Source organism: Pezoporus occidentalis, unplaced genomic scaffold (genome assembly GCF_034315485.1).
Source record: "Pezoporus occidentalis ecotype Australia unplaced genomic scaffold, CSIRO_AGI_Poc_V1 ctg27, whole genome shotgun sequence".
In the NCBI taxonomy this organism is placed as follows: domain Eukaryota; kingdom Metazoa; phylum Chordata; class Aves; order Psittaciformes; family Psittacidae; genus Pezoporus; species Pezoporus occidentalis.
This window is the reverse complement of record NW_026914611.1, coordinates 9,233,038-9,259,556: the sequence shown is the minus strand read 5'-3', so window position 1 is coordinate 9,259,556 and position 26,519 is coordinate 9,233,038. Positions and strand designations below refer to the sequence as shown.

Genomic DNA, 26,519 nt, shown 5'->3' with positions numbered 1-26,519 from the left:
CACACAATGAATCATTTGTCATGTCTACCATCACACAGTCACTTAAGATGAAGGCAATAATTGACAAGTTTAGAGAACTAAGCTCAACTGCCCTCTCTCTGCCACAACTACTGTCTGGGGACAGTCAAAAGCTCTCCCTTTAAGGAAAACTTTAAAATACTTCACTAAGGGAAAAAGACCCAAAATACAGGTTTTAGGTCTCCTCACCTTCTGCTAGGGTTATTTTCACAAAAACAGAGCCTTTGCACTTAGCCATTCCCATTACCTCTTTTAATTCACAAAGCAAGCTCTTCCCATAACACAAAAACTTCATGTCTGCCTTTATAAGATTATGGCTTGGCAAGGGCACCATTTGGTATGTGAATACTGGCCACAGCACAGTTGTTGCCTAACCTCTGGCTCAGTGTTTTGCAAGCATCTTCACAGAAAAGCCTTGGGGAAGGACCGGAGAAGCAGAAGTGGATAACTGCAATGGGTAAATTGAAACAATGCCTGTTGTCTTTCTAGTCAATAGAAGGCATAAGGGAAAACAAATATCCCCAGGTTTATTATTACACTAGGAAAAAACAACTAACAGTAAAAGTCCCTCAGTACAGATAACTGAAGTTGACAAAAAAAGCCTATTTTTTCTGCTTTTAAGAAAATCCAGGAAACAAAACTTTTCTGTCTACCTATCTACAGCAGTTTTCAAAGCAATCATACTCATTCCTGCAAGCTGTGAAGACTGACACACACACCTTTGACAGTTCACAGGTGAAGTATCTAGGGAAAGTCAAAATACAGGACCAGTCATCAAAGCCATAACCATGTAATGAAATGCTAAAATTCTAACACTGAATTTTTATTACTACAAAATGATGACACAATAAAGCAAAAAAAAAAAAAAAGTATTTTATGTATTGATTTTCTCATCAGTCTTGAAAAAATTGTGGCATGTTCCTGAATAATAATTCCATGAAGACCAAATTCAGACAGGCTCATTCTGAAACAACAGACTCCATGAACTACAGCACCCATCACTGGGGTTTACTTATAACTCCTGCTCTCTACAATGAATGATACCTAATTTGTCCACAGAGATAGTTTAATATCTGAGATTTTATTTAAAAGTTAAGGAAGCCCTCTTTTTTGACTACAAAAATAATCAAAGCTTGTTAACATATATATAAAATGTAATTACCTGGCTATGCATTAATGTGGGGAGTTTCCTTGCTACAACCACAACAAAGGTGGTGTCTAATAATAGTAATGACAACTAGGACTGGAAAAAATGAATATTCAGAATTAAATGATTAATAAAAAGAAACTCCCAAATCCCTGGAGCTTGACAAATGTTCTATCCAAGAAGCTGCCAGTTATTGCATTAAGTTTACAGGTCTTCTGTTTGTTAATAATTGCAACATTTGATCATTTTGTAGCTCTGCACATCTCTTTACAGGAGTCTAATACCTTCCTGCCCATGAAGTGGGGATTGTTCAGGTTGAATTAGCTTTGATGCCATTAAGAGTGAGGCCCTGAGCATTGATATTTTCTGATACAAAGAATTTCAGCCACCTCACAATGGAAACTTTTTATACATTTTTCCTCTGCACAGCCAGATAATATAAAACAAAGAGGGATCTCTCTTTTCAAATTCTCCAATTCTTTCAGGGTATCAAGCAATTACATTACTTGCTACTCAGAAAAAAATCACAGTATAGATACATTAGTATTACATTTCATATCAAGTGTGCCAAGTTTTTCTTCTTCACACATTTTCTTTCCAGACAAAAGACAGCAGAACTGTCTTATAAGTGATAAAAGCTGAATATACTTTACATCTTCTGTATCTGTACTCTTCCTGAAGGCATTAGTTCATTTAATAAAGCTCAAACTTGCAAAATCCTCCTTACCATTATGTTATGTAGAAAGGAACCTTACCTCTTCAGAAGCAGAGAAATACTGAATAAAGCAGCTAAACTAGGCAGAAAATAGAGATTTGAAGTACTTTACTTACCTAAGTTAACCTAGTTGTGAACTAGGATAATGTCAAGGAAAGCTGGTTTAACTGCTTTTACTTTACCTGTTGCTGTGACTTTGACATGTGAGGAAACAGATATTTTTATGTAATTCCAAACTGTGTGTGTCAAACCACACACCTTTTTTTTTTTTTTAATCTTGAAGTGCACCCTGCTTTACTATGGCCCTACAAATTAAGTCTAGGCTTTATGCAGTTTGCTGATTGTAGGACCTGCACAGCCAAACACAGCTGAACTGAGACTTGAATCAGTAAATGTCTGCTGGGACATAACTTACAGTAAGTTAGCTCTAGCTTAAGTTTAGGCAGTCACAAAACTATAGTAGTAGTTCTAGAAGAAAATACTCACGAGTCTTAATTACAGCAATTATAGGGATAGCAAAAGATAGTGCCCCTATTGTCAAAGAGTAAATTTTTACTCCATTTCCCAGATCTCCTATTAGAAATTACATAGATTTATTTTGACAGCAAATGCTTAAGCAGTAACTTTCATAGTTAGAATACTACTTGAAGTGGAGGAGTCTGACTGCTCTCTGTGCTCCTGGAAACAAAGCACTCGCTCTCACGTCAGGTTTCCAAACGTTTAAGATTCTCCTGAATGCGGCCACAACACCATTCCAGCCTCCTTAATCCAGCTTCTCAGTGCAGAGTTCATCTGCCTGGGAGATCTGCCTAATTTTGGTGTGAATAGTTCATTAACAAACATCTCCCTCCACAAGAAGGTACCATTTGTCCTTTCCTGAAATGACACGACTGTGCCATTTACACAGATGCAGCTGCTGTGTTACCAATCACGTTAAGAGCATACTTCTCAGAAAGGTTTCTGAGACTTAGTAGTGACAGCATGGTATGGTATTCTTCAATCCAAACTAGGTAAAGCTCCTTGAACCATGCTCTCTTAGAAGGCTGCCTGCTGGCAGGCTCCCCAACATGTAAAGCTGGCAGCTCTTGTTACACATTCACTGTGGTTTCAGTCCCAGATGGCAAAAAATAATCTTCCGTAAACTAACTACTAAGAAAGCTGGAAGAGGAAAATGAGGAGTTTTCAGCTTATACTTACTCTGACAGAAGTGTTGAATGTGATGTGCTCTTCACACTCAACAGGGTCTTTGCTTTTATACACACAGAGTGATGTATGAATGCCGACATTAAGCAGACAAGACACCAGCCACCAGAAGAGCTCTTTCAGTGATGAGGATGGCTCTCATCTTTGGCATGGAGACAGCAAAGTACACTACCTACAAGCAATTTTAAGTATTATAATGTACTTTCTTTTCCTTGTCACTCAGCAATCGGGGGAGAACAGAAAGAAATGATAACCCGGGCATGGTTTAACTAAGGCAGGCATTACATATAGGTTCTAATATGGAATCGTACAGTTCCTACATGACTTTGCATGTCCAAGCAGTTTGGGAAGAAAGATTTTTTTCCGTGGAGAGATATCTTAGGCAGGCTTTTCGTACCAGACAAGAATGCTTCTGATCCATTAAGTAACAGCAGCCAACAATCATCTGTTCCTCACTGAGAAGAATCTTTGATATGATTAGAATCCTTTCATGAATCAGCAATCAATGATCAATTAAAAGAACATTTAAATATTTTCTCATGCAATTAAAACCACTTATCACCTATTTACAGTAAAAGGATAACAAAATTATAAAGCTGCATGTACCACGAAGTTTCAGTAATGGTGCAAGTATTTTAGAGCTTTCCATGATCACAGAATAAGCCATTTCATTGTGTCAGATCTGATACATGAACTGTCAGTTGCCCACATCTGTAAAAGCCCTGTTTTCTCTGTCACGCAACATAATGCAGAATGATTTAATAAAACCGTATTATCCTTAAATTTACAGAAAGAAAACAAAACCCTTAAGCCCTTAACAATGAACAATTTTATGTCTTATCCCTAGTATTGCAAAAATTGCTTCTTTTAAAGTAAGACATCACCATCACTATTAGCCCAACAAAAAATTCTTGGATACATGCAACTAAAATGAAGACTATTATAGATACAGATGCCTTACACTGTAACAAGGAGAAAAAGCATCCTAGTTTTCCACAACAGACAGTGCTGATGATAAGGTTTCCATGTAATTTAAAGGACAGCATGCAACTAGGGGCAGAATTCCTACATCACTGAAGCTCAAGGTTATCTAAACCCAAGAGATTGTTTACACAAAACTTATTTCTTTAGAAAGGCCAAAAGGTATAACCAGTGTAAGAAGAAAGAAAAGAATGCAAAAAATCACAGTTCTTCCTGGCTGAGAGAGTTAAGATGCTATGGAACAGTAATAACACTACACTTTTTTAATAACATGCTAAACTATTATTAAATAGGATGCATACATTTATAGAAGTGTGCACTTAAACACGTGCACCAAAAATTTAAAGATAAAAGTACAAGTGTGAATACCTACATAAAAATCATACAAGAAGAATCAGTGTACAATATAGGCATAAACAGAATGACCCCGCCTTTCCTTTCTTGCAAATTACATAACTTTATCATCAGAAAAAAAAATTACATGACTTAACATTTAAAAGAAGCCAGACAGTTCCCACATGCTCTAATGATCACCACATAAAGAAACCTTTCATTAAAAGGTACCTCATATACGTAACCCATTTCATTCCTTCAAATCGAACTGTGCAAGCCAAGATGGCTGTTTGCATAGGTAAAGAACACTCACAGGTGTGCACCATAAAGCCATATCAAAGCTACATCATAGAACGGTTTGGACCAGATGGCACCTTAAAGATCATCTGGTTCCAACACCCCTGCCATGGGCAGGAACACCTTCCACTAGGACAACGCTGCTCAAAGTCCCATCCAAGCTGGCTTTATGAAGAACTCTCCTTATGTGTTTGCTTTAGCAGAAAATAATTAATATCCTCTTTATAAATAACAGTTATATGAAAAGCATCATAATACATAGGCCTTAACTCTGTGTTTACAACATCCTTAAACCTGGGAACAGACATTTTACCTTCTTTAGTTCTCCCTTAAATTGTTTCTAAAAGGAAGTGTACATCAGTTAAGTAAATGTGTCTTTATTTTTTGCTTAAGCCAAACAAATATTTACAGCCTTGAGTGGGAGAGGATAACAGACTAATACAGGGTGTTGGCATTACAGGAATCATTCAAAATAGAAAGGGCAGTGTGGAAAAAAATAACAAGATACCTGTTGGGGGAAGATGACAAATAGCATTAAAGGCTGGCAAACTCAGCTGGAGATAAAGGGTACCTTACAGGTGAAAGGCTCAGACATCTCTTTACTTCCCAATGTTAATTAATCTTCTACATGCTCTGCACAGATTGGTTTTTAATGCCATTACTTAACAAGCAAAAAGATTTGACATAGTAAGATAGAGATTTTCCCAAGTCATGAAGTTGCATCTAAATCTTACTGCTCCCAAAGTTATCTGTACTTTTTATTTGCTCTTTGGAGATTTGTTAGGGATAAGACCAAGTTGCGAAATTTGCATTGAGCTTTCTTCAGGACTGGTGCCAATGACAGGCATCACTGATACAGGTTCAGAGCTGGACTACTATTTTCCAGTTTAAACACACACAGGCTAGTGTTGCTTTAACAGAAAAAAAAACCACACAAGCAAACAAAAAAAAAAACCCAAACAATAGCTTCATTGAAAAATCCAACCAAACTGTGTCATGTGAATTAAAACAAACCTTGATCTAACATTTTAAAGAGATAATTAGGCTTAAATGAGAAAGAAAATACAATATTAGAACATTTTGAAGAAATAATACATGTCAGCCCGTGTCATTTTTAATTCTGATCTAGAGAAGATGCATATACATGTTTTAAAATTCTAATTTTAAGTACTGAAATATCCTGGTAATTAGAAAGGCACACAACAGAGATGAAATATAGCCTAGAAGACCAAATGAGAATTTATATTCTGAAATCATTTCATCTGTTAATCACTCCAGCTAACTGTACCAGAAGTAAACTTGCTAAAATGATAAACTAATGGAGAGCATTAAAAATTCCAGCTGAAGAATAAAAAGGAAAAAAGCACATCTCCATAGAAAGAGCGAGGCTGATCCAATAAAGCAGATTAATAGTTCAAATGACTGAAAAGTGCCAGAGTTGTGTGCAACATTGAACACACTCCCTACTGCCATTTTCAAAATAATTTCCCACCTATTCTGGAAAGCATTGCTAATGTTGAACTTACTGGGGTGCACCCTTAGCTACTGAAACAGCTTCTGCTGGGAATGTGGATTGTTCAACAGACTCAAAAGGTCCTGCTCAGTAATGATCCTAAAAGCATTCATTCTTAAGGTCATGTATCATTTCAGTTGCTTCAAGCACATTTTTACACAGCAAAACCACATATTGTGAACTGGAATTTATGACATAAACTACAATAAAACAAGTAATGATACTTGTACTCCACAGGATCAGTCTGAGCAACCTTAAATCACCTTTGGTTCACTTTAGATTGCAGATGTAGCCCGCATAATAGGCCAGCATGATTTGATGTCTTTGGGTAGAATGACAGACAGATTGATCGGCAATGACCATCCCTTGGTCCTTTCCCTCCATTCCTATTGATTCACTTATTTCAGAAAGTTTTTCTTTGCCAAAGCCAGGAAAAATCCATTAGCTGTGTAAGGGAGAGGGTCTATTTCTCTCTGGTTTACCTTAAGAGCTGCTGTTCTTTTGTTCAAGGTTAGCCTATTCTGGCTGGTTTTGATCTTCGTCTGTTTAACTGCTAAACAAAGGAAGCCCAGGCTCTCCATTTCCTGAGATTTGTATATACTATCTCCCTCTACCCTTCTCTTCATTTACTGCTGTTACCTTTAAACAACAAAATTAGTCTTCATTTTTGCTTATCGCCTATTAAACGTTCAAGGTCAGACTGGATGGGGCTTGAGCAACCTGCTGCAGTGGAAGGTGTCCCTGCCCCTGACAGAGGGGCTGGACTAGATGATCTTTAAAGGTTCTTTCTGACCCAAACCATTCGGTGTTCCTATTACGCTGACTGGCCATCAATGTAGCTTTCCTTTGAGAGTTTAGATGATAAAACTGAAATAAAAGACACCCTAAGTTCCTCAAAAGTATGCTCATTATAAATTAACAATATGCAAAGCTTACCATCATCAAAATAAAAATACCAGTGTAACCACACTCACTTTTCATTAAACTGTTTTCCTCCTCCCCTATCAGCCAGGAGAAAAATATTAAAATAAAATGGGATAAACTGCATGCAAACTAGTCTGTTACCATCGAACTGCTGGCCTGCCCAACAGTGACAAAGAGGTCACTGTGTGAAAATACACAGCAATTATGGCAATAAAGGAAGCAGCTGATAGAGGTTAGATGGTGGAAACAAGACAGCAGCCACAACAGAAAGACAAGGTTGGAATGAAGACAGAAGGAGCATGGGAGGAGCAGAGGAAGAGCCTGCCAAAAGGCCTGGGTCTGGGACACAGAACGACAGCGTGAGGGGGAAGGAAGAGTCTTAGTGCCAAAGCCATTTGACTCCTCGCATCATCACACAGTATTTTCAGTTTCTTACAACTCAGATGAACTCTATTTAGGTTGAAAAGTTGTTCAGAAGTGATTTCAGAAAGGAAAAATTTCAGAGAAATACGCAGCCATTTTCTGATGCAGAACAAGAATATCTCATTGGCCAAATTACTGAACCCTACTGACTTTTCTGTGAAAAGCTGCAACAGCTCCTTTTGGAACAGAAGTGTGAAAATCTGCCTGGGAAGTCATACTGATGAAATGCATCTCCACCATCCTCCCGCAAACTGCATAACTTTGGATGAGTTCTATGCATTGCAAAACCCAAATCCTATCTATAGATCACCACACTTCTTTTTAGAAGACACCTCCTTGTATTTAACGCATGCTAGCCCCGGGCTGAACATAGCTTCTCCTGAAATCGTGCAGAATGCCAGGTCAAGTATAATCCTAGTAAGACTGTCACCTCTGTGGTTTCAATAGTTACTCCTGCTAGGGCTGAGCACCAAAGGAAGCAGTAGTATAAAGCAACAAAAACTGGATGCTGAGGGCCCCGTGACTGAAAAAAGCAGACTGTAACAAAGACTGGAAGTGTCAGTGAAGTCAGATTGGAGTAAAGTGAAGGTAAAGAAAAGATGGACAGGAAAATTTGGAGCAAGAAATAAGGAGTAGGGGACTCATTGAACAAAGCGACTAAACATTACAAATGGAGAAAGGTCGTGGAAGCAGTAACAGAAACACATTCCATTCCAGGGAATGGAAGATATGGAAGCATGCACTGATCGTGCAAGGAAGAAGGGACTAGAAGGGTAGGAAGAAGAAAAACAGGGGACTATCTAAGGAGTGAGAGAGTGAACTCAGAAAAAGGACTAGCCAGACAAATAATAGGTAGAAGAAACAGGACAAGCAAAAACAATTGTGAAGCCAGGGGAAATGAAAATAGAAATGAAGACCAATGCACTGACATAAGCCTGGAAGCCTGTGGAGCAGGGCATGGCTATGTGGGAGAAGGTCCTGTAGAAAAGAACCAAGACTGATTGCTAGGTGATGTGGAAGTCCAACAGGGAGGCTCAGACTGGCCAGACAGTGGGCATGGACCAGGTGAGAAGACTGAGGGGCGAAAACTAGGACGAGCCAGAACAATGAAACCAGGCCCAAGAGACAGGCTGGGAAGAGGCAGGACTGGAAAACTGTCACATTAGTAGCAGTGAGCAAAAAGAAGCAAACATGAAGAAGGCACAACCTCTGTATACCTGACCACCCTTTAGAAATGGAGTCTGCAATAAAACTCAAATTCCTGAACTTTACTGTTCATTGCTCTTACTGTGCTGTGAAGAAAATGTCCATCTTAGCAGCAATTACACTTCTCAGCTCACCACAGAGGTCCAGGGAATGACCTTAATGGATCCAACCAAGCTAACAAATCCTCAGATTATCAGCATTATATTACAAAGCAAAAGGGGGGCAGCTGTGAAGAGGGGAATGATGGGGTAGAGGAAGAACTAATACATGAGAACATAGGGAGTTCTCTCTTACACGCACACAGAGTTGATAAATTCAGACCCACCTTTATGCGATGGTAAATATCACAAACTGATACAATTTGAGATATGAAGCACTACCTGGCTTCATCTCCTTTGTATACATATTATGAACAGATTGAAATGCTGTGGACACATTACTGAACAATATTCATTAATGAAACTAGTCTCCAAATTGTTCAGGTAGGCTTAATGCATGCTACTCAAGTCATAGTCCACAGACAGAAGTATTTTTCATTTGCTGATGACACTAAGTTACATGGTTTGCTTGATACGATGAAGGGAAGGGAAGATCCCCCAGAGGGACCTTGACACGCTTGTGAGGTGGGCCGATGCCAGCCTCATGAAGTTTAACCATGCCAAGTGCAAGGTCCTACACCTGGGTCGGAGCAATCCCAGGCACAGCTACAGGTTGGGCAGAGAAGAGATTCAGAGCAGCCCTGTGGAGAAGGACTTGGGGATGCTGGTTGATGAGAAACTGAACATGAGCCGGCTTCAGTGTGCACTTGCAGCCCAGGAAGCCAACCGTATCCTGGGGTGAATCAAAAGAAGCGTGACCAGCAGGTCGAAGGAGGTGATCCTGCCCCTCTAGCCCCTTTAACCACTCTGCGATCTTACGTCATGTTTTTTGTGTCTCCCTTAGTACACAGTGCTTTCACTCTTCCACATTAGAGAAACATCCATTTATTTTCAGCACAGTCCCATCTTCCCACACCATCTATTAGAGGCAAGACATCAACAGATTACAGTTTAGAAAGACCATACTAAATAGATGATGCATATGAAAACTTAGAGTGCAGAGAACTTGGTTTAGTAATTTTAAATATTCTGATAGCAGTGATCTCCCCAGCAGCTGTAAGTATTCAGTGTTTCTATGACTGATTCCAGTGCAAAGTTTGAGGCTCAGAGAATGAAAACCATGCAGAACTGTCTGCATTTAGAAAGTATGGTTTCAAAGATTTGGCTATCATCTGTGAAAGACTTTGGCAGAGGCAAAGACAGACATCAACACACAGCCCCCTTTACCACAAAACTGACCCTTCTCTTCCTACCATACCCTTATACATTGCTTCTCTTCACATTTCCGTAACAAATGGAACAAAGGTCTATAGACAACAGTCTGCATCACTTCACAAATTATGAGAAATGCCCAGAGCTGGCCTATATAATACACTGAACAGCAAAAGGATTCTGCATTCAGTCATAGTTAAAGCTATTGCAAAATGCACACCTTACCTCTGGCACTCCTAAAATCTAAATTATTTTGGAACTGCAAGAACCACCTTTGAAATAAAGACTGGTGCACATAAGATTACCTGAAATAATTCTAGAATGATGGAGCTATAGGTTTATCTCAGTTTCCAGTTGACTTGAATTTATTGTACGTCCTAGAGATCTGTAGATTTCCTCTTGAAAATGAAATAAACCATAAGCAGTAGATTATGGCCACTTGAATCAGATTCCTTTTTTATTCTCTTTATGAGCCACAGACTGTGATGTAATTCGTTGTTAATAATTTAAAATCATTTCCCTCCTCCTGCATTCAGAACAGCCTTGCTCTCTTTCTTAACCGATCACAAAAAGAAAGAGACAACAAACTGCACTGTCTATTTGCTAGTCCCTCCTCTAAATCCCCACCACATACTCGACTTCTGAACTCACTGACTGTTCAGTATTAACAAAACATTAAAATCCATTCAGGTTTTATGAGAATGAGAAGCTGCACAGAGAACAAAATGAGTGGCCCCATTCAGCTCTTGGGCAGACAAGGACAATTAGGTTGTCACCCAGCAGTCAAGCTGGCCAACCTGTATGCAGCCCCAGATCTGCTTTTTGGCAGGACAAACGTGAACATGAAGCCGCCTGTGGACAAGCAAAGGGCTTAAAAGAGATGACATGCTAAGAGGCAAATGAAGGAAATGACTGGGTGAGGATAGGAGCAGAAAATAGTTTCCTAACAGACACGCAAGTCTGCTGCAGTTACTAACATGGACAAGTAATGAGGACCCAAGAGACAGAGCAGCCAGTTCTGCTAGTGCTAGACTGCTCACAGACCACATCACTCTCTCCTTTTTTATCAACATGTCCCATCTGAGGCAATTGGGCTGGACTGTCCTTCCTTTGACAGGGAAGAGAAGAGGTGAATAGCAATCAACATTGGCAAAACCAGATCAGCTACACTGCTGAGAAGCAGAGGTGTAAAGCCAGCACCATCACCCTGTTTCTGCAAACCAGTTCCTCTTAGTCTAAAGGATGCCATGACCGCAAAGCAGCCAGTGGGGAATAAACACAGGTGGAGTATCTGTTTCCTTGCCTTCCACTCATTTTCCTTCAGAATCAACCCTAGCAGTACTGAAGTATCATTCACTGAATATTTTACACTGATCAATCACATATTTACCACTACAGCTTTCACAATATTCTTTGCTGCAGAGATGTCACAAGATGGTACAATGCAGCGTCACGTGGAGGTATGCATGCCAGCTCTTCACAAGTTAGTTCAACCAGGAGCAGTACAGCCTCATTAATGCAGCACTGCCCAAACAAGTTTAGTCACACTGGTTCCTTTGTACTGTCCTAAACTGTGTCATGTAAGCACATCCTAAATGGGGAACAGCACAGAGTACAATGTCTCTTTGGTGACTACTGTATATTAATAATAAATAGGACTGCTATCCATTGATAAGACTTGTTTGTACCTCTAATCTTAATTTTCATTCTCCCATAACCCAGGTTCCCCGGCTGCATTCAAATCTTTGTTACAACAAGCTTAATATCTAGACATACAGCTGTCCCACTAGTCTCATATAGCAAGATCTATTGCACAGATCTCCAACTCCTACCAATAGCCAACACTGATACCAAATGAACTCTCATGAACAAAGCTATGTTTTCTTAATAATAACAGTTGTATAAACATAAGGTCTTCTCAGTTAAAGGGAAACCAACATCAAAAAGCAGTAAAACATGGAACCCTAAACCCTTCTTTCTTTGAAGAAACACGTTTGAAGCGAGGTGTTTCTAGTTACGGGTGAATGAAATGAGAATTCAGCTGCAACAAATGGACATCCAGTCCATATGAAAGACTAATTAGATCCATCTGAGAAGCTGTGTCTAAAACTGCTTCACATATTTCAAAGGAAAGCTCTTCTAGTCTATCTTTTGAGAAGACTACATCAAAACATTTAGTCACAGCTGACGTACATCTATCCACTACAGCAGCATGATTTTTCATAAGCCATAAAAGCTACATTAAAGTAATGTTAATAGTCTGCCTTACTTAAAAATTAAATTAAAGGGGAAAAAAAAGCAGCGAAGAAATTTAGAGCTAAGAAAGCAACTCAAAGTGGCAACGACCTTACAGTTCCCCCCTGTGCCAAAGCATCAAGAGATCCCAAACTAGACTATCATACTGAATATTAAACATGCTGAGATTTACCCAGACAACAGAATTAAAGATGAAACACCATCCAGGGGCTGCAGAGTTAACTATGGCTTTTGTGATAACAAGCCAGGCTCTTAACATTACATTAGCATGCTTTTAAATGTACCTCTTGCTACTCCCGAACCAGCAGGAGGAGCTCACAACATTTTTTAACCTATTCATTCTACAAAATTTGGGCAGGGGGTTGGGAAGTTGGAGGGGGTTTTGAGGGCAGGGAGGAGTTGGTTTGGCTTTTTCTTTCCAGTTTTGTTGGATGCAGAATCAATGGTAAAGGAAAGCATCCAAGTGATGCTCACGTAAGCATTCTTTTTAGAAACTATTAATGTTGTGGTGCAGGATCTGAAGCGTGCATGGCATACAAATGAACTGAAGAAAACATCTATGCCCCAAGGAGTTGTCAGTCTTAAACCAAAAGACCACAGAAGGACTGGAAGGATGGCAGGACACACTCCATGTTGTTATGCCAGAAACAAGACTTTCTGAAGAAAGAAAATGGTATGTTATTTCTCTGTATTGTTATAGATTACTAATTTATATTTCAGTTTATTTTTCACTGGAATTCCTGGAATCACTGGATCATGACCCATGGCAGAACATCATGTCAATTTTCATACCACAGGAATTCATCCTACGAAGCCACCTGTGTGGGTAAAGTTCTTAATTTAGAATTAAACATTGTAAAAACCTATCTCCTTTTCTGCCTTTTAAGAACTATGCTTTAAAACAATGAAGAGAAGTCTGACCCTAACACAGGGAAAATAACTATCCAAACTGATCACACTGGCTTTTAAAATATTTTACATTTAGCATCTCAAGACCTTTCATTGCATTTTCTTTTTAAACTTTTCTTATAGGCTACATACCAGTGCCAAACCATATGTTACTGTGAGTTTTGTAGCAGAACTACAGATCTCCAAAAACTACTATAAGCAAGCTATGACACTGACACAGAGGGGAAAGCATATTTAAAACTACACAATTAATTAATTACTTTCCATGTAACTTTTAGTTCTCACCTTTGTAGATACTTTCTCCATATGCTTGTAGAGTACTGTGTGAATAAACTAATCCAAGATATACAAACCCAAGCCAACAATCTCTCTTTACAAAGCAGACACACACCTATTGTACCAGGCACCTACATGTACTTACTACTAAACTGGCATGTAAACATGCAATCCAAATACACTCCGCTTCTCTTTTTGCTTTGTACACAAGCACGCCTAATACAAGTACATAGAAATATTATATGGGTATACTTAATATTTACCTAAGAGGTTTTACCTCTATCACATTTAATATGTCCCAGCATTTAAATTCTCAGACTCAATGCAGCAGAGCAGAAATGCATACCAGAAACACAGAGTTCACAACAAGATACTGAGGCCAAGACTACTTTCATTTAAAAAAAAACACATTAGCAGCCAGAGAAATGTAGCAATTAAAGCTCCTGCCCACAGAGTCAGAACATGAGGACCAGTGCTCTCCTCAGACTGAAGGATTCAAGTGTGCAGTGATTGCCTCCCAGGAGAAGCTGTCCCCACACCACCAGACAGGACAGGGCAGCCTCAACCCTTCCAGTAGATCTGCCACTGTAGAGAAGGAAATGCAGGATCTGTAAAGCCACAGAGTCAGCCAACAAGTAGGAGCACCACTATAGCCCAGTGATAATGGTAATGCTTTACAAGGGTGCAAATCAACAATTTCTCTCTTGCCACAGAGCTATTTTATGCATACTTCATTATACAATTGCCATTATACAAAACACTTAAGTCTTACAATCAGAAAATGCTCTTGATTTGAAACTGAATTAAAAGGGTAAAAGTAAGTACACAACCTCTAGAACAATAGACTTTGTAGGCATACAACCTATAGAACTTGGTAATGAAGAGGTTTGTCTGCATAACTGCACATGTACTGAAATGGAGAATTTGTGCGCTACTCTACAAGTAAAATATAAACCACTTGGAAAAAGGCAGGAAAAAATTTCTGCTTACAGCTGTAAGGATTATCTCCCCTCTCCAGTGGTGCCTTTACACATGCACTTTCCCTTCAATCAAACTAATATGTGACACTGGAATAACAGTGCATTTTATTCTATACATAAAACTATCGCATATATAACATTCCAATGTATAACGATATATATTTAGAACTATATTAACCAGAAAATCTTCATTTATGTCTCTTGGGGATATATGTTAATTTGTAACTCTACTGGCTACCCCTCTTATTGTTTTAATTCCTACTGGTATTTGCTTTTCACCCCTATTAATACAGCCCTCATATTTCTTTTGTATGACCAGTTAGTTATATATTATTATTTGCCTGAAGCACACCAGAAATGTAAAATACCACTAATAATAATTCTGGTATTTTATTCATTCTCCTAACAAGATTATTAATTTTATACTGATAGAGTTGGGCAATGTTATTTAATGTTATGTACTACTGGAGAGACAGAACTTAATATGCACTGAATTATGATCCTACTCTCTTCACATTTGTGTATGAGGAATTAAATGTGGACTACGTTTGCTTACAGCAGCTTTCTGTATCATTGCTCTGATTTTTCATTACGCTATTGCTTTTACACCTTATACTTTGCATAGCTCACAACTGCACCTAGTTTGATTTTTGGGTGATACTTCTTCTTAAGCATTTTTCCTCCCCCTGAAGATAATTCATGAAACAAAGAAAGTATTTCACAACGTAATTCTAAAATCAACTTAGTCATAAAATTTACAGCAAATGAATACAGCAGAGCTCTCCTAATTAAATGTTTATTACATTTTAATTTGAAGTCAAAGATTAATCATAACTAGATATACATGAATTCACTAAGTAAATTAAAGCATACAGATAAATATGTACCTACTGCATGCTGATGATAAAGGATGTATTCAGATAACAATGACAATAATGCATTAGATTTGTACTGTTATGCTCTCATTTATGTATTATACAATAGGTTTTCCTTTGCAAATATTAAGCAGTACATAGGCCAATTTTCCACATACATAGATATCTAATAAATTCTTTAATTCTCATGAAAAATATGGGCGGAAGAATATTTTTCAAAACCATCCATAAAACTGTTCCTTTCTCATTGGGCTGAACAAGCTTCACAAATTTTCATAGAGATTTCATGTTTGTACTATATTTATCTGTTCTTAAATTTGAATTTAGGACATGATGACTCAACACTTTGTGAAAATGGTAGCCCATTCTAGTAGCAATCTAAAAAAGTAATTAAGCTTTTTCTCCTCTTATTGAGTGTTTGACCTATACAGGTCCCTCTGGAAATGTATCGAATTTCCATTTGCTCAAAGTCACTTCTGAACTATTTCACCTTACACTTAAGAAAAGCCAAAACAAACAACTTTCATTCACCACAACTTCAATGATAAGAAGCTACTTTATAAGTAAAAACATCTGGAAATTCTTTGTCAACTAAACAGATGAAAGGATGATTCTAAGTGGTGTGGGAAGGTATGCATCTACACAGAGATGAAGAACCCGTACAGAAAGGGCTGTTTTCAAACATGAAAAAGGAGAATAACAATTACTTGCAGAGAAATCACACAAATCAGCAATAAAGAATTCTCAAGACAGAAGATCCCTATACAATAGCAACGAATGGGAAAACTGATTATGCCAAAAAAGTTTTCAAGAATGCAGTTTACTGCATAAAATACAGCAGCAAATTCCTTGTTGAACTAAAATTAGGTCCTCAATCTATGCATACAGCGACAAACTTCAAGCAAAAAGAAACATGACTGTACCTTCTGAAGTGTAACTACTTACTGCTGGTACCCATAATTTGAGCCTTTCAATTCATTCATTCTGCTTTTGTGAAAGCAGAGGTGTAGACAGAACAGAAGATGACCCATCCCTTTTTCTACCACCTCCTCCACCACAAAGATAATAATACAAACTGTTCTTTAGTTGTCTAATTCAAGTCACACTCATAGCAGAAAAATAAAATTGAAGAACACTGAAGGAAGTAGGGAGGATGGATTAGATCAGTGAAAGGATTGCACCACAGTCATGTTCATTACTTATCTTTCATTCTTTTCTTGAATGAAAATTATACAGTGGTAGATCCAATTAATTGAACTTTACTACTGGATACCTGCTCCAATGTATTTATGTTACCCCTTTCTTAGGCCACTTACCTTCTTTGCTATTATTTTCATTCTACATTTTAAGCATATTACCTACATGAAATCCATCCACATTGGAGAAGGGGGGCTCATGGCTGCCCATGACACTGAAGTCTGATACACACTGGTGACTAAGGAGCTGCTCACAATGGGGAGGGCAGCTCCCACCCAGCATACCATTAGCAAAGGGACTCCACTCTGGCTGTGAGCAGCTCCTTAGTCACCAAAGTCTGCAAAGAGGCAACAAAGCCACCATACTCAGATCCCACGCCTCACTGGTGGTTGACATCTGGCTTTGAAGAGTCGACTTAGTACAGTGCAGAGAAACCACACAGCTACCAGATTTACTCAATATATGTAGGCTCCCATTTGCTTTTGTCTTGCCACTCTTCGGTACTCTGGACAACACTCAAGCTTTATAAAGAAAAAAGAGACTCCAACTTTCACCAGCAAAACCAGATCAAGTCTTTTTATCAACGAAATCATAAAACAAACAAACTTCATAGCCAGATTAGCAATCAAAAACGGTAGGATGAAGATTCCTGTCTGAAACTGAACTAAACAAAAGATTCCAGTTTGGTGATGGGATGCTTCTGAGCCGTTTGTTGCTCTTCTACATTAGCCTTATGTAAACTATTCTTCCTTCAAATTCTGTTTTAGCCATAATCTTGATTGCTAGATCTCCATTGATGAAAGGAAAATTTTTCATCACAAGAATACTAATCAAAGCCCAGAATCTGATTATCTGTCCTCCAAAGAACTAAATGGATATACAGAACAAGCAGCTTAAAGATTCTTCTAATAATTCATATATAGGACAAAGAACAAAGAAACAAGAGTATGTGACATTCACATGAACTTATTTGGCTAGTTCTCGTTACACAAGCAAGCAGATCTCAACAAAGTTGCTAGATTTTAATTCTCCAGTCAGGTCATCAGAGTTTTTAAATTGCAAAAGTGTTTGTTGTATCACCAGAAACAACTGTCTGATGAGGAAAATTCCAGTATACTGATTTTATGCAAAATGAAGCATTAGCATATATGTAGCTTGCCTCAGAATGATGACAGAGCTACTTCTATTTTAAAAGAAAAAAAAAATCAAACTAGAATTCACAAAAAGTTTTCAGCCTCTATTGGAAACAAGTTTTTGTTTGTACTGTTTTTGTTTGCATTTACGTTTTTAATTCCTCAGTTTGGGGAAGCAAGGCCTCCAAAATGGCTCAAAGCCAGCTTGCATCGAGGACCTCTGTTACAAATAAAATGGTTAAAACCAGATGGTTACAAAACTCAAAAATCCTGAATAATAAAGAGCAGCAAAGAGCAGTTAACACTGCACAATTCATTAAGATTCTCATGATAAACGAAGAAAACCACAGATGACCCATAGATCGAGATGCTGACGAATGATCTGCTTGCAAACAGCAGGAACCACGGAGCAGCCTGCTGCTCACACTCCCTGCACAGAGAGCAGAGCACTGCATACTGTGAGGTGGGGAGGTTTCGGCTGGCAAGAGTGAAAGAGTTACGGAAAAAAAGAAAGGAGTCACTGTTGGAGGAGTCCCAGTGGTAAACAAAGTAAATCAGGATGCGAACACTGCTGCTGCAATGCACAGTTTGCAGCTGGAGTAAACTTCTGAAGGGGAATGTGAAGGTGGCCCTCCCACTGGGCTATCTAACTGCACCACAGATTTAGCTATCTTTGTCATAAGCCACAAGGGGACACAACCCACAAAGTCAGGAGCCCATGTCACACCAACTTAAGAGCAAAAACCAAACGCAGGAGTTCAAAAAGTGAGGCTTGTGTTTCTGACAGCAAAGTTCATAAAGAAAGCTTTGGATTTCCCCTTTTTCTTTTCTTTTCTTTCTATTTTTTTTTTCTGATGGTATGTTATACCTCCTGATCAGAAACAAGATTTCTTGATCCTAGTCTATGGCTTTTCTTCTTTGAAGTTTTAAGGCAATTTTTTTTTCCATTATAAAGCTTTGAATAATAATTGAGAAGATTTCTGATTGTGTTGTTTTTATTATATTCTCTTGTCTGTAGCACAGTCATAGGAGAACCCCAGCAAAATGAAAATTATTACTAAAGAATAACATGTCCTCTGCTACTTATTCAGTAATAATAAAAAATAAGTTAACAACCCTGGAATTCAAAAACCAGGTATCTGCTTTTTGCAAACCCAACCCCTGGAGTCAATTTTAATACACTGTACCTTAAGGTTTAAGTGAGTTAGACCTCTGGTTACAGTGAAATCCACCGTCTGTGACTTCTTTCATCAGCTAAGGAATTTTTCAGATGCAGGCAAATGAGGAATTATCTCTCTCCGATGGTTAGGGTAGAATCAGAATGCAAAAGCTGCTGTCGCCAATCCCTCTGGACCAACTTTAAGGGCATGCAGACGTACCGTACCCGATGCCCCTACTTCCTCCCTATTGCTTATGCACCCCTTCATCCATGACACTGAGTGTGCTCAGCTCTCCAGGGGTACTTCTGCTGCCTTTGGTAATAACACCATCATAGTACAGGGATGCAAGGACATTAGCAGGATCCTCCACATTCATTACTGTTGAATAACAAACCACAGGACCAGAAATTGGACTCCATATATGCCTTGTTAAACAGGACTTACACTATCTGCAGTGCTCATACAAGCCATCAGAATTGTTTAGCAGTTCCATTTAAACTAAGATGCACATTTGGACTGTGGTATAGGTGAGAATGATTTTCTGTACATTAAAATGACAAACTAGCAGCAATAGCGTTTCATTATCAGAGCCAGTACCTCCTGGAGAAACAGTGCAGTTTACAACTCAGCTGCACATGGCATCTAGGACTGACTCATGTATGTGATTGTATGTTCAGTTACCTTCACAGCTGACAAAGAAGCATAAAAGGATGCTTAGAGCCTAGATAATGAAACTGAAGTAAATCTCTCAAAAAAACATGTATGCACATATACATGCTTGTGTAATTAGTTGTGCTAAATGAAACTCCTAGTTTGGGGAGGTCCAGCTATGGGAATTAGATCTCTGAGCTCACAGCAGAAAGGGCATGTGCAACACCCACAGCCACTATCAGCCACTCTGTGTCCTTCCCACTGCAGCAGGCAGCTACAGGCTGACCACTCTTAGTAGTGATGTTCCAACAAAAAGGTGGAAAGGCTGGAGGCAATGCCTGCTCCTGGAAAGAGCTATGCCTGTCACACAAACCAGTGCTAGTCCAACTCCAAACTGGTCTGAAATCTGACAGAAGTGTTTTGCGGCTTGAGCACTGGGTTGTATCCAAGTTCACAGGATGCCTGTTAGGGCCATTACGTAAGTTTAATTCAGTAAAAAACTGCATGCAGACATGGCCTTCATCCCTGAAGCACCAGTCCATGAGTAACGTATCGCTACCATGAAGCAACAACACAATAAATTAGATACTGAGAAAATAGTTGTTCATGACCTCCTTCAATTCTTTAAGAAATACAACTGACCACTTCCTTTCACATTTGAAGTAGTACACTTGCAAGAGAAAATTTTTAAATGTGCTGACCACAATGACTGATCTCCTCCATATCCTTTTTACAGTGCACCTATGATCCACATGGAACAGAAAGCATCCCTACTTTCTATTCATACTCTCACATTCATTGTGAATGTGTGCAGAATACAGTGTGATGGGGTTAAAGGTAATATTAGAAATGATGTTGATTAAGCATCTTGTTGCCCCAGTTAGGCAATAAAAATAAAAATAAAAAAATTTAAAAGTGCTAGGTTTTCATTACCTCAATTCATGTCAGTGAAAATTTAAAAAGACGACCAGTTTCAACTAAAAGTCATACAGCTTACCTTGACATTCCAGTAGAGCAAAAGTGAATCACTGAGACAATACTGTCTTCACTATATGAGATATTATTTTAAATGTCCATTTTCAAAGAAATCTCAGGATTCTGAATGCAACATAGGTGTGAACATCATGACTGTAAAAAATATCATGGAGCAGATGCTGCAGAAGTTTCTACTCTTCTTGAGTATCTTCACTGAAAACAGCTGCAGTGGTAAACTAGAGGACTTCTGGGATTCCTCATAGTCCTGTTTTTCAGTGATTCAAAGAAAAACTGACCTCTTTAGACCCTTTCATAAACCTTTGCCTAAGAGTCAACAGAAACTGTGCAAGTCAACCATCTATTTAAACATATAAATAAATAAAACAATAAAAAGAAGAAGCTCAATTTGACTGTGGAATGACCATTAACAGACTTAAAAAGTAGTTCTCTCTATAAATCTACCTTCTCAATTCTCCAGTCCAACCAGCTTGTGTCTTGGCTTTATCCTGCTGAACAGCTGAATTACTTAACACAGCATTAGTGTTCTACTGCAATGGTCTGCCTTTCTGCCTTTCACATGGAAAAGGTTAAGCACTTAAGTAATTAGAATATTTGTAAAAACAACTGTTTATACACATTCAACCAAAGTGACCTAGGCACATCTTGAAACCCTGGCATTTCACCATGACCACATATGGTTTTACCGAAGCACTGAATAATTCCATCCCAGTACAATTATGCATCCAACATGCTTGGTTCTTTGTTTGTTTTTTTTCTAATCACTAACTTAAGCTAATCTAACTTTTGTTGACATTGCACTGATTTTCTTGCTCTCATCCGTGTAGCTAAGAGCATAAGACCATACTTCTATACAAGACACTAAACAGGGTCATTAATTAGAAAACTAATTTAATAAACAAGTAGATGAAAAAATTATCCACAAGCATGAGCAGAGGAAAATCTTTGCACACTAGCACTATTTAATTAACAAAGTCTTGTTTTGTAATTCACAGCAATGCCTGCTAAAGACATAATAAACATCTATAGTCACTGAACAGACAGAGAATTTTAGTAGGTGTCAAGAATAATGCATATTGACTCAATACATTGAATTGCTTAGAAAATGGGCAGAACTTACAGAAAATGATGAGCCATCCTTTGAAACTGCAGCTGGGTAAATTCCATCTCCTAGACGCACAGAAAGCTCCCAGCTACTTCTCTTTGATTTGGCAATAGGAATTCTAAAAAAGAAACACACAGAAGAAGAATTTTTAACAGAGATTTCATGCTTCTCCCATTTTAACCAGAAGCGCCTGCCTCACAGGATGGTCATGAAGGATATAAAATATCATTAATCTATAGACACAGTTGGAGAGCATACTTGAAAAAAAAATCCTAAATACATTTTTCTGTCAAATGGCATATAAGGAGAAAATACACTCTGCTTTCTTTCTAGATTTGCCTTGACACACTGGGTACACTGATAAAGTTATAGGAGGCTCTTGAATACAGCCAGCGCTTGCTGCAGAATTAGCTCAAACAGATGAAAAGCAGATGAGAAAGTGGGTTGGCAGAATAGCAACAGTGATAGCTGGAGCAGCCTTTTTAAGGGCAAAATATAATCACTATTTCTTTCATCTGATTCTCAGTAAACCTTAATTAAAGCCCAATTACAGACAAAAGATTCAGCCAAACAGTAATGCAAGTAATTTTATAATTAATATACACTTTAGAGTATTTCATCCACAGAGCTGCTCAGGCAAACTGAAAAAAATAATGATATATCGTCACAGCCCACATGCAGGATTATGCCTATTCCGGCAGCATTCCGTGGCTGCACCAGTTATCCAGTTACAGAAGAAACCCAAATCTTTTAAACTTCAGCTTAAAGAAGCACACCTGACAGCAAACGAATGAGACCTGAGTCTCCATTCTTGGAAGTTCAGAATGAAACAAGAAATTTGCAGCTATTTTACTTAAATGTATACTCAGTTTCAGTTTCCTCAGCCTAACTTTTCAAGTCTCTTCCACTTTGTTGTAACAACTGGTGTTTGAAGGTATCCTACAATTTTTCTGATGAGTGGATGCCGGATATTAGCATCCACAGGCACCATGTAGCCTAAAGAGAAGGTATGAATGTGGAGTTTAAACCCCACTAAAACAAAGACACATTATTTTGGAATAGCTTTTCTTCCACCCTGACACACACATTTAGACTCTTTGTAAGAAACAGACATAAATTCATCACCTTTAGGCCTCTTCTAAGGGTAATTTCTGCTATAATGTTGATCTATAGTACATTATAGAGCTTACTACATTTTACTGCAGCTTCAGAGCCTAAAAACTTGGGAACATGTATTTCTGTGTTATGTCACATGCATCCTCCTGAGGATTCAGATGCCCAATGAACCACATCTCCCCATAGGAAGTGCTCAGGTTCCCTGCAAGATCAACAGGGAGAAGGCCTTTTCCTCCAGAGGCCACAGGAGGCAAAATTACCTGCCTAAACCAAAGATAACACACTGAATTGCTAAGTATTTCAACAATCATTTTAAGAAGGTTGAGTTTTTAAGCACCTGAAATCTAAGCAAGTACCTAACGGGTACCTAACTAGGCAGATAGTGTCTAAAAATTGTGCCTTGCAACATGCCTGAAAAGGAGAAATGGGAACACTAAATATATTTAATAAATAAAGACAAACAGATGCATGCTTATCATTTATTACTTCTGGATCCAAGGCAAGTAAGGCTTACACCAGCAAACATTTTAGCACACCTCTAAGTATCACGACCCATGGAATTCATGTAAACAGATACTGAAAATAACCAGCTCCCACAGTAAAGATGCTAAGTGTTACCTGTCACATTTAATATACAGCCACAACTGTCAAAACAACAAATCTGAGGAAATATCTATTACTTATTGGGTGCAATGACATTTCTCAGCACCTTGTCTTGAAATTCCTGTATGTCACCAAAACATTTAGACTGGCTGATAGGAAATGTGACAGACACAAGAGTTCCTGAAGAATAGGAACAGGAATTTCCTGCACAGGTAGCAGGCAGCAAACTGAGAGATGTTTTCATTGCACTTCCTGGTATCAGAGCACCAGGAAGGAGGAATGTAGCAGGGGTTTGGCAGAGCCTGGCTATACTCTCTATGGTACTCCACTGTAATAGCCAATGGGATTTAGTGGTTTATAGCAACTTCATAGTTACAGCATTTCTTGTACAAGGTAAGACCTCATCTCAAACACAGCTTAGTAGATCCACTTCACTGGTGGCATGACATTCCTTATAAGCTTGCTGGCACAGCCCTGCTTCATATTGCATTCGACTGGAAGTGACCTCATGAATCTGGCCATTGGCCATCAAAGGAAAGACAGTCTTGTTCTCCAGCAGGGATTATTTTTGTTCGGTCTTGTCTTGCTGAGCTTTGTCAAGTGTATCTCCAAACAGGATGCACACCTCTTGAAAGGCATGATTATGATCACTGCTTTGCCTGGCTTTCAAACAGCCCCACAGGCACATAATTCCCCTCTCTGCAACACTGGTGGCCAGGAGGGCAAGGTCCAGAGCTCCATCTAATACCAAGCACGTAGCAAGTTGTACTTCCCTCCTGAAACTGCTAGATCCATTTGCACAAGGACATTTTTCACCTTTGCTAATCAAATGCTTGTGGCTTTGCAACTGTAACCTACAGTTACACTGGCTAAAACAGACATTTACACTAGACCATGAGAATCCTACTTTTTCTTCATTAAATCAAATTCCTTTCAAATAAATTACCTTGTAGTAGATACGACCCTGATGGGATTCAGGGAGGGGGGAGGGGGGTGTGTGGTTCATATTGGTAAGGATCACAAAGCCCAGAATTGAGCATCTAAGTCCAAGTTTCTTGGATATGGAAGGGAAGCTGCTCAAGTCTGTGAACTACTTTAGAAATGCAGGATTTTCTATCAGCCTAAAAAAGGGATCTTTTGGTGGGGTTTGTTTTTTTTTTTATTGTCTGAGAAGCCCCAGTGCATGGGAAATAATCTCTTTGTTCTTGGCCAAGGATGCTTCCTTAGCTGAGAACTCAGATCTAAGTCCTCCAAAGGGAAAACATCTGGATTTTCGAATGTATTTTCCACTTGTTCATGGAAAACTCCCCAAACTTCTGGTTATTTTCAAAAAACTTCTAAAATTCTACATACTGGGCTGAAATCTGATTTATTCTATTTACAGGGGAAAAAAATACTGAAGGAAAAAATAGTGTCATTTTTGCCATCATAAAAGACAAAATCTTATGGCACGTCCCCTCCAACCTTAGATTCAGAATCTCAGAATGGTTTGGGTTGGAAGGGACCTTAAAGCTCACCCAGTTCCCTGCCATGGGAAGAGACTCCTTCCACCAGACCAGGCTGCTCAAAGCCATGCAACCCGACTTTGAACACTGCCAGAGACAGGCACCCACAGCTTCTCTGAGTAACCTGTGCCAGAGTTTCACCACCCTTACAAGTAAAGAACTTCCTCTCAGTAACTAATCTAAATCCACACAGTATGTTTTCCATGGGGTGTAACATGCCCTCCCTTTCTTCTTACAGTTTTGGCAATCAACGTAACATGAAAAAAAATTACTTTATTTACATATAAAAATCACTGGCTGCAGGAAGAAACACAATTTTAGCAGCAAGATGAGTGTAAGGTGAATGGGAAGTGGGGCCACAGAGAACTGTGCACTGCCGTCCTTTGCCAAGAGCATTACACACAAAAGAAGGAGAAAGCAAAGGCAGCACCATGGCCGCAAAGACAGGAGGTGGGTGGAAAAGAATGTTATTAATGCCTTCCATACAGAAATGGGCAGTTCTGAACCTCTCTACTCCATATTGACTTTGAAAAGGAAGTATCATGAGCAATAGGGCACAGATGAAGAGTAGGGTGATGGCCTGGCTCTAAGTCACAAAGGCATTACTTTAAAGTGTTGAAGTTATAAAAACATGTAAGTGGTGTGAGAAGAAAAACCAGCAGTGCTTGTCTGCTTGGTTATTTATTTTCAACCTCTGATGCTGTTTGTTCAACTACAGATGATGTCGTGGTCACATAATTTATTTCATACACCGCACAGTGTATTATGTCCCTTTTACCCCCAACTGCCATGAGAGACAGAGAGGGAGGGAGGGAAGGAGATACTTGATAATATTGCAGCAATTACAGCCCCTGCTTTCTTTACAAGTTTTCAGGGAGGAAAGCAGACAACTGCTAAAAATTTTAGATCGACACATACTTACTGCGCTCACAGAAAACAGACACTAGTTAAACTATTATCTATTCTAGTCAAAAACAAACAACGAAGGAAAGCAGACATTCACAAAAGCACGTCAAGTAATAACTCTGCCCCAGCCCGACTATTTTGATTGTCATCAACCAATCAGGTAGAAGGAACTCAATATAACTACAATTTTCTGCAGTTTGTGGCAAATAAACTCCCCTCTCCCAATTACTGTTGATGATGTAATGAGCTATGATAAATGTCACCAGCTCCTAAAGTGTCAGGAAATTGAGTATAGATTTTTTTACTTCCAATTCAAAATATGAGTTCTGACACTGAGGGGAAAAACCTTACAAATTCTCTTCTGGTATTTTTGCTGCATAATACTTTATGTAAACACAGAGAAATCCCAAACTATCGTAACAAATTCTCCCATTATGAAAGATTATAACCGTTTGAAAACTACATTATATGATACTGGGTAAAGCTGTTTTTCAATTGTGCAATTACCTATTCAGCAGTTATATAAAAGTGAAATATTGACTTAAAACAATGTTAATGGTCAAAGAATCATTAAGAAATCCTTCATCATAACTTTCACAGCAGGTGGCCTGTAAAATGATCAAGAATAATGTGCTGGATTCTGTAGCCACCAAGGTCAGTTTCTGCATACAAATCTTTGCAGGGGGAGAAAAAAAGACCTTCAGAAAGTGGGCCATTCATCTGAACCAAGTTCAGAGAATTTCCAGCACTGTGAAAAGATATGTTATGCAAGCACATAGATGTA

The 26,519-nt window shown here is 38.7% G+C and overlaps 1 protein-coding gene across 6 annotated transcripts in view; it reads right to left on the bottom strand.

Annotated features, from left to right (window-relative positions):
• PCCA (propionyl-CoA carboxylase subunit alpha) overlaps positions 1–26,519 on the bottom strand; it is a 277,319-nt gene that overhangs the window by 90,563 nt on the left and 160,237 nt on the right. For 5 of the 6 annotated variants that reach the window (XR_009965971.1, XM_062624685.1, XM_062624687.1 and 2 more), the window contains one exon: positions 21,621–21,723. The exons of the other annotated variant lie outside the window; for it this stretch is intronic. Coding sequence is in view for 4 of the 5 variants with exons in the window: in XM_062624685.1 (XP_062480669.1) it covers positions 21,621–21,723 (103 nt within the window). In the remaining variant the exon portion in view is untranslated. The remainder of the gene's footprint in view (positions 1–21,620; positions 21,724–26,519) is intronic. 6 annotated transcript variants of the gene reach the window in all.